At 35.9% G+C, this 13811-nt stretch overlaps 1 protein-coding gene across 3 annotated transcripts in view; it reads right to left on the minus strand.

Annotated features, from left to right (window-relative positions):
• Positions 1-654: 654 nt before the first annotated feature.
• Positions 655-13811, minus strand: part of LOC131663039 (solute carrier family 35 member F3) — a 1047178-nt gene continuing 1034021 nt past the window's right edge. For 2 of the 3 annotated variants that reach the window (XM_058933093.1, XM_058933091.1), the window contains one exon: positions 655-862. In XM_058933093.1, the coding sequence (XP_058789076.1) occupies positions 748-862 (115 nt within the window). In that variant the 3' untranslated portion in view covers positions 655-747. The remainder of the gene's footprint in view (positions 863-13811) is intronic. The other variant, XR_009301820.1, reaches the window with a different exon arrangement.

Raw genomic sequence — 13811 nt, forward strand, 5'->3', positions numbered from 1 at the left:
AAAGTACCTGTATCAGGATATGATTGATTTTTAAAAATTTTAACAGCCTTGTCGATTAAACTTGCGCTGTTTGGATGAAACTTTTCGTCTAGCCTGGCCCCCTTCCTATGCACGTCTTTAGCCTCCCCTTCGCGCTGCTGTTCAATGGCCGCTCGGGTCCGCTGGTCGCGTGAACTAGGAGTGGGGATGCTTTTCCTGATGACGCCATCCTTAACACTTCAGCTTTATTCAGTAGCAGTATTCGTCAAGACGGATGACCACGCTAATCGCGCTACACATCCGGCACACCCCAACTGTAACGCGATTAAATAAAGAAATTGTGCTATCATTCAGACTATTTTCTGCTAATCCCTTCTTTTCCAAACCCTCCCATCCTTTATCCCAAGTTCACGTGGAAGTGCTCAACATGTGCATTTTGTAAACTTTGGAGTTATAATTTTTTTGAACAAATAAAAGGATATATCCAATCCGGTCAAAAATTAAAAAATACTACATACAGTGAGAAGTATTTGTAATTTTTGCATGTCAATCTATGAATAACTTGTAAGAGCGTATAGAACGATATTAAAATTACTTGAAAAAATAAAAAAAACAATTATGAAATTCACATAATTGACATAAATTAGGAATATTTTTTTATATTTATTTGTTTCTTCTTAAAATTTGAATTTCTACAACGATTATACCTTTTCGAGACATTTTTTTTGATGGTTCAACAATTGCAAAAGGAAATAATATCTAATATAATTATCGAACTCTTCCAGAAGGTGAACGTAAATGAGACTTTATATACCCAGTTCTATAATCTACAATATCCTTTGATAAACCTCCGGACATGCCATGTCGATGTCTTCTACTCCACCTGAAAATAAAAACATGCAGTAGTTCAAAATCCAAATAAGTATGTCTTCAGTAAAATATATCTTGCAAAATTTTTTAATTCATGTTATGATATGATTTATGATTCAATTCTTACTTCAAAGAGTGCGTCGATTTTCTGAAATTCAAATGCGGTGTCTCAACTGGTACCCTGTCACCACGGCAGAGCATTGACTATTACGTTTTTCATAAAATGATACCATTTTCTAATGTTTCTTTTCTGCTTAGTAATATTTTTTTTACATTTATGTCAATATGATTGGCAGAGAAATAATTATATTCTAAAGTTTGACATTTTTAATGACTTGTAAAAAATTCATGAAAAAAACTTATATGAACCATTTATTATCCATTCAAATCAAAGATTTGTATAGAATAATATCGTTTCATGCATTTAAAATATATTAGAATAGAGCTCTCATTTGATACGTTGTCCTAGTTGGCTTGATCTCTTAAATATTAAATACTGTCTATCCACTATTTTTTTTAATTTATCAAAACATATTTTCTCTACTAATAACTATTATGTGTATTCCTCTATTTTTTTTACTCCTATTTCCTTTTTTTTTCTCACCCTGGTATGGTTTTATTCATTCGAAAAAGTATTGGAGGAGGTTAATACCTCCTAATGCAATTTCACTGTTGTAATTGATATTCAAAAGCTGATAATAGCACCGGCACACAAAAAATAATAAAATAGAAACTTAGTAAAGCCTAATTTATCTAACGGCTAATACCGCAAACTTTATTCCTAAATATCTCAGAAACTATTCATCGACTTTAGCTTTTGATCAGAATGCAGAAAATTACAATATACGAGGTCTGTTCGGAAAGTATCGGGCCTACCTTTATATTTTCGTGCTAGCGTTATTCTTTATCATCTGGTGAGTGGCATTCTTCAAAGTAATCTCCATTTAATTGAATAAGACGGTTCCATCGATGTTTCCACTTTTCAAAACAGTCCTGGAACTCACTTTTAGGGATAGCCTTAAGTACACTCGTCGCATTGTTTTCAACCGTTGTTTTGTCATCGAATCGGTGTCCTTTGAGTGGTTTTTTTAGTTTTGGAAACAGTCAAAAGTCACAAGGGGCTATGTCGGGACTGTATGGAGGTTGTCGAAGCAATGCGATATTGTGTTTGCTCAAAAACTGCTGCACAAGATTGGATGAATGCGCTGGCGCATTATCGTGATGGAGAAGTCAGTAACCACTTTTCCAAAAGTGCGGCCGTTTTCTTCTTACTGCATCACGCAAACGTTTCAAAATTTAGTATTCTTTATTGATTGTCGTACCTGTTGGTGCATATTCGTGATGTACAACACCTTCACAATCGAAAAAAACAATCAACATTGATTTAACATTGCTCCGACTCCCGCGTGTGGTCGAAATTCATCCCAAAATTGCTCACAGCAGAGCAGAAGAACATTCCCTTCGAAATCGCTCTGGACAATCTGGAAATGGTCAATAATGATGATAATGTGCTTAGAAAAATTATTACAAGTGGTGAATCATGGGTTTATGGTTATGATCCTGAAACAAAACAACAATCTTTACAGTGGAAACATTCTGAATCGCCAAGACCAAAAAAAGCACGTCAAAGTCGGAGCAATGTTAAGTCAATGTTGATTGTTTTTTACGATTGTGAAGGTGTTGTACATCACGAGTATGCACCAACAGGTCAGACAATCAATAAAGAATACTACATTCAAATTTTAAAACGTTTGCGTGATGCAGTAAGAAGAAAACGGCCGCGCTTTTGGAAAAGTGGTTACTGACTTCTCCATCACGATAATGCGCCAGCGCATTCATCCAATCTTGTGCAGCAGTTTTTGAGCAACCACAATATCGCATTGCTTCGACAACCTCCATACAGTCCCGACATAGCCCCTTGTGACTTTTGACTGTTTCCAAAACTAAAAAAACCACTCAAAGGACACCGATTCGATGACAAAACAACGGTTGAAAACAATGCGACGAGTGTACTTAAGGCTATCCCTAAAAGTGAGTTCCAGGACTGTTTTGAAAAGTGGAATAATCGATGGAACCGTCTTATTCAATTAAATGGGGATTACTTTGAAGAATGCCACTCACTAGATGATAAAGAATAACGCTAGCACGAAAATACAAAGGTAGGCCCGATACTTTCCGTACAGACCTCGTACATATCATATATTAGATCGATACACAAAAGAATTGGTCTGTTTAAGAAATTAGACCTACCAATCTTTATACGTATATTTTGACGCGCTATATACGAATCCGAGGTTGATTTCACCCAAAAACCTCCAAAATTTATTTTATATCACGAAAAATCATGAATAAACGCGTAAAGTTATGAAAATTTGCATTGAAGAGCATAATGTAGTTGCAATATATTCTTTACTCCTTTTTCCTCTTGTAACGAATTCTCTTTTCTTCAAATGACCTGTGCAAAGGATTTCTTTTTCTTTTTCTACTGTTACTCACCGTGTCTCTTTTCAGCATCACGCAAAAGTCTGCCACCCGTTAATGTCTCATTTTCTTTGGTATCGATTTTTATTATTTTTATCTTTTGATGAAATTGTTCTCTTTGATCTTAGACAATGCCTCAAATTCCATTTCCTTTGCTGCCCCTGAAGTGTCTACATTCATGCATTCGAATGTGCCAGTTTCATCAACGACTACTATTTTTTCAGAATTTTTTCACTGAAGAAACGTCTACATACAGAATTCTAGATTTAATATTTATGTTAAAACCAGTAGTATTAGTCATACCGAAGTAGTAACGTATTCGTTGTAGTTCAATTTAAAACGTTCTGGAAAAGATCTGAAATATTTTGGAAACCCATACTATTTATGAACAAAACTAAATGAATTAGAAATTTTATTACATGTACATACTTATGTGAATGGTGTCTTGTAGTATTATATTTTACAGAGGCAATGTTACCTATGAATGTAAAGCTGCGGTCGCTTGATCATGACGCCTGTGCGCCTGTTTTCTCACCCTGACCAGACGCCGATATTAGGGTTAAAAATCCCTACATCATAAGATACCTTTCGACACTCCGTGAAGAAAGTACGTTTTTTCCGCACGCTCGGCAAAAGACGTGCGTTGAAAATCGCATTTTCCATACGTCGTATCAAAAAATACGGTACGGCACATGTTCGGGAAAGAGTTTCTCGTCTCGTATACCTTTCAATCCTCGCTTCGCTCGGGCGTAAACGCCACACAAGACTAGAATCTATTTTCCCGCACTTGTCTCGTAATGTACTATATCATTCGTGTCTGCCATGACGGCATAATACTATTAACCCAGAAACTTTGCCATATGGTGCTGTTGCCCACTGTCACCACGTGGAGGTGTCCTAGTTACAGGCACAAGCAATAGGACGTAATTCAAAAAAGTCAAAGCTGAACTATACATTTACTAAATACTTTTATCCAAAACAATACGATTCAATAAAAAATTTATTGAACTAATGATAAAGTCTGCTTGAATATGTCGAACTGATAGCTATGTAATAAAAGTCCTTACTCTTTTTATTTAGTTTATGGATAGTATGAAATTATACAATGTTTTAGATCTTTCTGAAACAATTTTAAATTGAATTACTATGATTGTTTTGATGTTGAAGTAGCCAATTATATTAAAAAAAATCACAAAATTTTGTCATAAGAGATAAATAACAACAGAACTTCTGTATGACTAACACTACTGGTTTTAACATGATTACTAAATCTAGAATTGTGTATGTAGACAATTCATCAGTGAAAAAACCTGAAAATATAGTAGTCGAGGATGAAACTGGGACATTTAAATGTATGAATGTAGATACTTCAGGGATAGCATAGAAAATGGAAGTTGAGGCATTGTCTAAGAATAAAGAGAACGATTCCATCAAAATATAAAAATAATAAAGAATCAATACCAAGGAAAATGGGGCGTTAACACGATCGCAGACTTTTGCTGGATGCTGAAAAGAGACACGGTGAGTAACAGTAGAAAAAGAAAAAGAAATCCTTTGCACAGGTCCTTTGAAGAAAAGAGAGTTCGTTCCAAGAGGAAAAAGGAGTAGAGCAGACAGAGTCGCCGTCATAAAAAAAAAACAAAAAAAAACAGGAAAAACAAGAATTGTATTTAGAAAAAAGAGAGAACTTCTTGATTACCACAATTTACGGTTTTTCTTTCTTCACAATATTTTTATTTTTTAAGCAGTGTTACTAGATTTTGCATTTTTTCATTGTTGTGGGGATATAAAAGTCAAGTCAAACACTCTTCTAATCTCATTTTAGATGCCTGAAACTATCACATAAATCATAAATAAAACATTCACAAAAGAATGTATTGCAAAAGTTATGCTCTTAAATGTAAATTTTTACCATTTTTCGCGGTTATTCACGGTTTTTTACGATTTTAAAAATATTCTAGGGTTGTTTGAGCAAAACCAACCTCGGATTCGGATACAGCGTGTCAAAATTATTAAGGTATGATTGTTTCTGGTATCGATTTATATGTACGTGTGTGTGTGTACTGATTTGAATCTCCGCGAACGCATAATGTTGTATATTATAATATTGTGCAACAGCTGAAAGACGTTTCCTGTTTACGCATCTGTACCGCGAGTCTCTCTCTCTGATAGCGTTATACCGCCGAACCGTACGCATCGTGACTCACAACATACGCATGTACTTGACCACGTTCACGCGTAAATAAATTTATATCTAATAACCTGATGTTATACATTTATTTATTCACATACAAATAACAGGTTATGGGCCCAGGCCGCATACAAGTTTAGTGCATTGCTGTGAAAATTTTTGTTGTTATGCGTTTACGCGGGAATTGTCGTAAATCGATTATTATTGCGTTAATCGGTGTCTGTGTATTATTTATAATAAAGGCAAAATGGCAGAGTTCGGGATACAGCATATGACAAAATTTGATGGCACCAATTTTCAGATGTGGAAATATTAAATCATTGCTATGATGACTGCCAGTGGACTCCACGACATTGTCCTTGGTAAGAGCAGCAATGAATCCCGACTAATTTGCAAGTTTAACCGTGTGATACAGCATCAGCGATTTGGAAGCAGTTGACGAATCTACACGAGAAAAAATCGGTTAATAATAAAATGGCGATGCTGCAAAGATTTCACACTCTAAACAAATTTGAGCCGGGTGAGTCAATAATTCGATATACAACGTGCATTCGTAACGAGGTAAGAGCGCTTGAGGACATTGACGAGACCATATCGAAAATTTCGATTATTGCAAAAATACTCGGAGGCCTACCCTCAAGGTATCACGTTTTTATTTCGGTATGGAATATGGCTGATGGAAAATTACACACTTTTGAGAATCTTCGAGAACATTTATTGAAAGAAGAAAAACGATTATCTGAAAAGGACGAAGAGGTCGTAGCACTAGCGAGCACAAAAGCTGAAAGCAAAGTTGAAAACAAAAACAAATCCTCAAACGGCGAATTATCGAAAGGAAACAAAAACAAAACGAAATGCTACGCATGTAAACGTTAAGGCCATATAGCTCGAAATTGCCCTGTACGAAAACGAAGTAAACAAACCGAAAGTACAGGTGATGAACATTCAAAATTTCCGACAAAACATTTTTATCTTTTATAGCGACGGTCGTGAGCAAGCACGATAAGCCTACCGCACTGTCCATCGACAAGTTGGTTTCTTCGCATCATGACATAGCAGATTCGAACATATGTATCAGACATTGGCGCTTCTTGCCACATGACACCGAGACGCGAGTGGTTTGACGAGTTCACGCCAACGTCGGGAGACTACGTCGTGATGGAAGATGGACGCGAGTGCGAAGTAAAGGGACAAGGCTCAATACAAATAGAGAGTTACACAGAAAACGGATGGATCCAGAGACAAATGAAAAATGTTTTGTATGTCCCCGAGCTACAGAAGAATTTATTCTCGATAGGTGTGTGCACGTTGAACGGTTTTATGCTCCAATTTTTCGGAGACGAGATTAGAATCCTGTACGGCCACTGGGATTAAGAAATCAAATAATATATACCACATGTCGATTAGAGTTCATTTGATGAAATACGAAAGTAACATTGTTACTGCTGCTGCGTATACGTGGCACGAAAGGCTCAGTCACATCAATCAAAAGTTGCTCAGTAACATATTTACCAAGGATTTGGTTAATGGCGCCAAGCTACAAGAAGAAGCCAAATTTAATTGTGAGTTCGAGTCATTCAGGGCTTTCGAGAGATTGGTGGCAAATCATTTCGGTCGTTCCATGAAGGCCTTACGGACTAACAACGGTCTCGAGTTTGTCAATGGCCAAATGAAGCAGTACTTAATCTCGAGGGGCATTCGACATGAGACGACAGCGCCACACAAACCTCAACAAAACGGTGGAGCAGAGAGGGAGAACCGGACCATCCTGGAAAACGTTCGAACGATACTGAACGCAAGAGGGCTCCCACATCACTTCTGAGGAGAAGCTGTGAACACAGCTGTGTACTTGCTCAACCGAACGCCAAAATACAGAAGTGACACGACAACCCCCTTCGAAGTTTGGACCGGAAGAAAACCGAAAATAGCACATCTGAGGACGATCGGATCGACGGCATTTGTTCAGATACCAGCTCATCTTCGAAAGAAGCTGGATAATAAAGTGAAGAAGATGGTTCTAGTGGGATACGAAAATGACTCTCGAAACTACCGTCTGTATGATCCTGCAACGAAGAGGATCGTGGTGTCTCGAGATGTTGTCTTCGACGAAAACAAAACAGAGGGCTTCTTGGAGCAGGACAAAATGAGTATTCCAATTGTTTTGGATAACATCTGCGAGAAAAACCAAGCACCAGTAGTCGAGAATGCAGAGGCGAAAAATGACAGCAGCAGCTCCTACGAGGATGCCGAACCTTATGCGCCAGTGCAGATGGAGACCAGTTTACAACACGACGAGCCGCGCGTGCTACGTGATCGAAAATCTATTCGACAGCCAACGAAGTACGAAGGAAATTTTGTCGAGATACACCAACCCAGTTCTTTCAAGAATGCGATTTCATGCCCGGAATCGTAGAAATGGAAAATGGCGATTGAGGAGGAGCTTCAGGCCCATGAAAGAAATGGGACATGGACTGTAATGCCATGGCTAAAATGGCGAAATGTTATTGATTCCAAGTGGGTGTTGAAGGTGCAATCAGCAAAATCCGGCCAGGTAAATCGCTACAAAGCAAGGCTTTGCGCTTGTGGCTGTTGCCAACAGTATGGAATAGATTATGGTGAGACCTTTTCACCAGTAGTTCGATACGATACCACGCGCGTGCTGTTGGCTCATGCGACCGAAGAAGATCTCGAGATGGCACAGTTCGATGTTAAAACGGCGTTCCTCTATGGCGAGTTAGAAGAAGAAATATTTATGAAAGTACCTAAGGGACTCGAAACATTTTCGAGCGACCGAGAATTAGTATGTAAACTTAACAAGTCTCTGTATGGCTTGAAACAATCCTCGCGTTGTTGGAATCGAACGTTTACCGTTTTTCTGTCGCGATACGGTTTTAAGAATTGTAATTCGGATGCTTCAGTTTTTATTGGTAACGGAGAATGGCGAAAAAGTGTGGTTGATGTTATTCGTTGACGACGGGCTCATAATGTCAAAAACGCGCAAATAAATTGAATGTGTACTCAATGCATTAAAGTCCGATTTTGATATAGCGACGACAGATCCAGACACGTTTGTGGGAATGCAAATAGAGCGAGACAGAATGAATCGTAAAATGCTTATCCATCAAAGTCAATATGTTGCTCGGCTACTTAGTAAATTTGGAATGTCTGATTGCAAGCCGGTGTGCACTCCCATGGACGTAGCTACGAACCTAGACGCGGCCGACGGCAACAAATGCGACGAAAATATACCTTTTCGACAACTCTTAGGCTCACTGATGTTTTTGGTAAATGTGTAGCGTCCGGACTTAGCATTCGCCGTAAGCAAATTAAGTCGTTATCTAACCAATTATACTCACAACCATTGGGCAGCAGCGAAACGGATACTGCGATATCTGAAAGGCACGCCCACTAAAGGCATACATGACTGTAGCAGCGGGAGTCCTATAAAATTAGAATGCTACAGTGACGCGGGTTTTGCCGGGAACTCCGACACTCGTCGTTCAACCTTAGATTTTCTATGTAAAATAGCGAACGGACCTGTAGCGTGGGTATCTCAGCGACAAACGACAGTTGTGTTAAGCACCACAGAGACCGAATATATATCCGCGAGTCGGGCTTCACGAGAAATAGTGTGGCTACGCCGATTAGTAAATGAGATCGGATGCCCATGTGCTGAATCAACAGAACTGATGGCTGACAACCAAAGTGCCATAAGGCTAATTAAAAATCCTGAATTCCATAAACATACGAAGCACATGGACATTCGATATCACTTTATAAGAGAGCAGTTTGAGTGTGAAATTGTCAAACCTGTATTCGTCTCAATGGACAACCAACTTGCGGATGTTCTAACGAAACCGTTGAACAGAGTTTTATTCGAAAAGTTTTATAAACTGATTGGTATGTGTGACACATAAATACACAATGTTATACCAATGTGCTTTTGTTTAATTTTTAATATGTATGTACTCGAAAAGCGGGAGTATTAAGGTATGATTGTTTCTCGTATCGATTTATATGTACGTGTGTGTGTGTACTGATTTGAATCTCCGCGAACGCATATTGTTGTATATTATAATATTGTGCAACAGCCGAAAGACGTTTTCTGTTTATGTATCTGTACCGCGAGTCTCTGTCTCTCTCTCTGATAGCGTTATACCGCCGAACCGTACGCATAGCGACTTACAACGTACGCATGTACTTGACCACGTTCACGCGTAAATAAATTTATATCTAATAACCTGATGTTATACGTTTATTTATTCACATACAAATAACAAAAATACATAAGAATTAATAGATCTGATTTCTTGAATAGACCACTTTTTTTGTATGTCGGTGTAATTATTACACGGGCGCAAAATACAATAAAGAAAAGTAAAGTAAGATTTTGATATATTTAATTTCAATACTCTATATAGATCGGCCATGATGTAGATACTACCTTATGAAAAGTCCAGTGAGTTTTTGACGTTGAAGGGCTAGATTTATATAATATTTATAATGATAATAAGCTTGGTTATATTTTATTAGTAAATTTATAATATCCTGTAAAGCTAAATAATGAATATAAAGTACTTCCTCTTTGTCCTGAGTATATGATTTACCACCTGAATGAAAACAGAAAGCTTTTAACAACGCTTTACGATAAAGACCGTTACAAAATTCATTATAAAGCGTTAAAGCAACGTATTCCAACTGAAAAAGAAACACGGAGCTCTATATATTAATTAAATACCATGGCTCAAAACTTATATTGATTTGAACATTAAAAAAAGAAAAAGGGCTAAAAATGAGTTTAGAAAATTATTTTATAGGTTCATGATTAATTTAGTATATAGAAAAAGTATAGACGATGAAAGGAAACGAAAAGACGTTAAATTAATTAACAAATGTGGTGGCCGATATGGAGCAGAAGCACTGAATGCACAAATCAACTTTCATAGTAGCTCCATCTTTCACGAAAGTCTAGTAACAATATATCTATTTGTGTGAAAAAACCTACATATATCGAACTTTTTGTGTTTGATCTCTCAAAACCTTAATGTACGACTTCCACTATGGACGTATGAACGAAAAGGTAGCTGGTAAAGTTAAATTACTCTATATAGATACAGACAGCATTATGTACGAATTTGGAGATGTTGATATTTATGAAATTATGAAAGAAGATATTGATAAATTTGATACATCTGACTATCCAGAAAATAATTGATTTGATATACCCGAAGTCACTAAAAAAGGTTTTTGAAGTAATGAAAGATGAATATAATAGAAATATTATGAGAGAATTCATTGGTCTTCGAAGTAAACTGTATAGCATACAAATAGAAGATCAGCAAACAATAAAAAAAGTAAACGGAGTGAAAACGCACACTGTTAAAGAAATTATACTTTTTAAAGACTATCGAAAATGTTTAATCCAATCAGAAATTATAGGACATGAGCAATTCTTTATATGTAGTATATGACACCATGTAAGGACTTAGATAGAGCAGAAGATAGCACTGAGCCCTTATGACGACAAACGTTGTATGCTTAAAAACAATGCAGATATACTTCCATGGAGTCATTATAAAACTATTGAAACGGCAAAACACAAAGTGAACGCTGCACTTGCTTGAAAGAGAAGTCGCTTCTTCATCAAACTTTTTTAATAAATCTCCAATATTTCTCTAGTAAAAGTAAATTTATATATAATTTTTTTAATTGTTCCCGAATAGAAAAGTAGATCAAATTGAACTATTCATTTTTTTTTATTGTAGAATGGATTTCTCTTCAGTCAATAAGATTCCTAAATCAGCTTTCCTACCTAAAAAACTATCTTCCATTTGGATAAAGATTGCACCTACTTTATTCCTAAATTAAGATGGTTAACGACTAAATATGCATTTAGCATCGTTATTACTATTGATAAATAATTTAAGATTTTCCTACTGAAAAGAGTGAATGACTAGATAACACCAATACCACTGTCCTAAATCCTTAATTAACTTTATTACTCCTCTAATTATTAATATAATAAACACCAGCATTGAAACAGAAATTTGGACAGATACATTAAAAGAAGCAGTAAATATAACGATCCACAAAGCAAAAGAAAAATACCTACCATCAAACTACAGATTACCAATAACTCTGATCTACAATTTGCTAAGATTTTTGAAAAAATCATTCATAAAAGAAAGAAGTAAACAATTTGGTTTTCGAAAAAATAAAGGAACCAAACATGTTTTCCAGTATATATGAAATTTCATTTATAAACAACTAGACTCTAGTGATCCCATAGTTATTACCTTTTTCGATCTAGCCAAATCTTTTGACACGGTTGATCATAAAATTTTATTTAATAAATTATATAATTATGGTATAAGAGGAAGTATCCTCAGTCTAATTAAGAGCTATATAAGCAAACGAAATCAAAGAGTCAAAATCAGTAATAAACTCAGCAACACTTAGGAAGTTCAGATTGGAGTTCCTCAAGATACAATCCGAGAACCACTGTTCTTCATAATTTATATAAATAATATTTTAAAGCCTTGCCAATAATAAAATTCTCTCTTTTGCTGATCATACGGCAGTTATCTCAACTGGTAAAAGTTAGAAAGAAACACAAACAAATATAAATAATCAATTGGATATAGTGGGAAAATGGTTAGCCCTTAATAAACTGTCACTCAATATTAATAAAACTGCTTATATTGAATTCAGTAACTACTGTAATAGCACATTTAACAATTTGGAAATAAAAATACAAGGTATGACAATACACAGAATTAAATACATTAAGTATCTAGGAGTGATTTTTGATAGTAACATGAAATAGGAACTTCACTTATAAAATATCTACAAAAGGACACAATATTTAACTCTTGTCTTTTACGAATTATCAAGAATAATGAATTCCGACATACTAAGAATCCTTTACTATGCACTATTTCACAGTATTTGCTTCTATGGTATAATTATATGGGTAGGAGCTTGTGATGTTCGTATCACTTATAAATAATAATTCGAACTCTCGTATCTAGCACATGAGTAATAATCCGTTTCTAATAAAGTTACTTTACTTGTTGAGAAAATAAATAGATAAATCAAATATATAATGAATATGTATAATGTTTGAAGGAAAATCAGACTATGCCCTAGTTTCTTATGGTGCGAATTGTCCCATAAGCAGGGCTAAAGTCTTTCTTGGATAGAATATAATTCGGCCCAAGTTTCTTATAGCGCGAGTTATTCTATAAGTTGAGCTCGAATTATAGGACAGGAAATATCTTGCTCAGTTAATCACAATGAGAGAAAGAACTTAGATATTAGCCAAGTTTATTCAGACTCATGCGCTCACTTTGCAAGACTAGAAGTGAATGCCAGCCTGTGCAATAGTGGGCATATTTCTACACGAATTTTCCCGCCTATTTTCGCAGGAGCGTTTTCTTCGAGAAGTTTTCGAATATTCGAGAAACATTCGCGAATTTTGAGACATGAATTTTCTTAATTTACAAGTAAATAAACATTAATAATGAACTTTTAATACATGTGAACTTTACCGAATTCGTTATTTGTTGATTTAATACAATATACAATTATCGCAATTAGTGTCGTCAAAAGTTATTAACTAATAAAGTCAATTAATGTAATATTATAATAGTTACAATAGAAAATTATTAACTTTTTATATAACTTTACAATTGATTAATTTCAGAAGTATTTTCTAAAAAGAAATATTTAAATTAGTTAATAACATTTGAATTATAACAAATTTTTATATTTGTGACAGTTTTTTCTATAATCTTATAGCGCAATTATTAGATTAAGTATCTAAGATTCATAAATCATATAGTTATCATTCTTAAGTATGTAATAAGGTACATTACAAGGTCTTTCCTGAGTGCTGCATTATTTGCAACACCTCAGAAAGGCCATCCCCGTCCCTTGCCGCCCCGTAACCGGTTGAATAAAATAAAAATAAACGCGCCCTACATAAAACAATTACCCTTTTTTATGTCCGAACAACCACACCGGAGATATGGGCAAAACAAATTCGACAAACGCGATCCGACAGACACTCAAAGAGCAGAGAAAAAAAAGAAGTGCACGGCGGAAAAAGAGAGCGCACGCACACACTCACTCACACACGCTCCCGACCACGTGTTGCCGACCGGCGAAAGAAAAATGGAAAACTTGACTGGGAAATGCAACGGAAATGCATGTTGATGACACATGCAGATCCGTTACACTCCCAGACACCAACACCAACACTCACGAAGCACTGACACTCCTGGGGCGA

The sequence above is a fragment of the Phymastichus coffea genome, unplaced genomic scaffold (assembly GCF_024137745.1).
Source record: "Phymastichus coffea isolate CEN01 unplaced genomic scaffold, Cenicafe_Pcof_1.1 PCOF00030, whole genome shotgun sequence".
Taxonomy (NCBI): Eukaryota; Metazoa; Arthropoda; class Insecta; order Hymenoptera; family Eulophidae; genus Phymastichus; species Phymastichus coffea.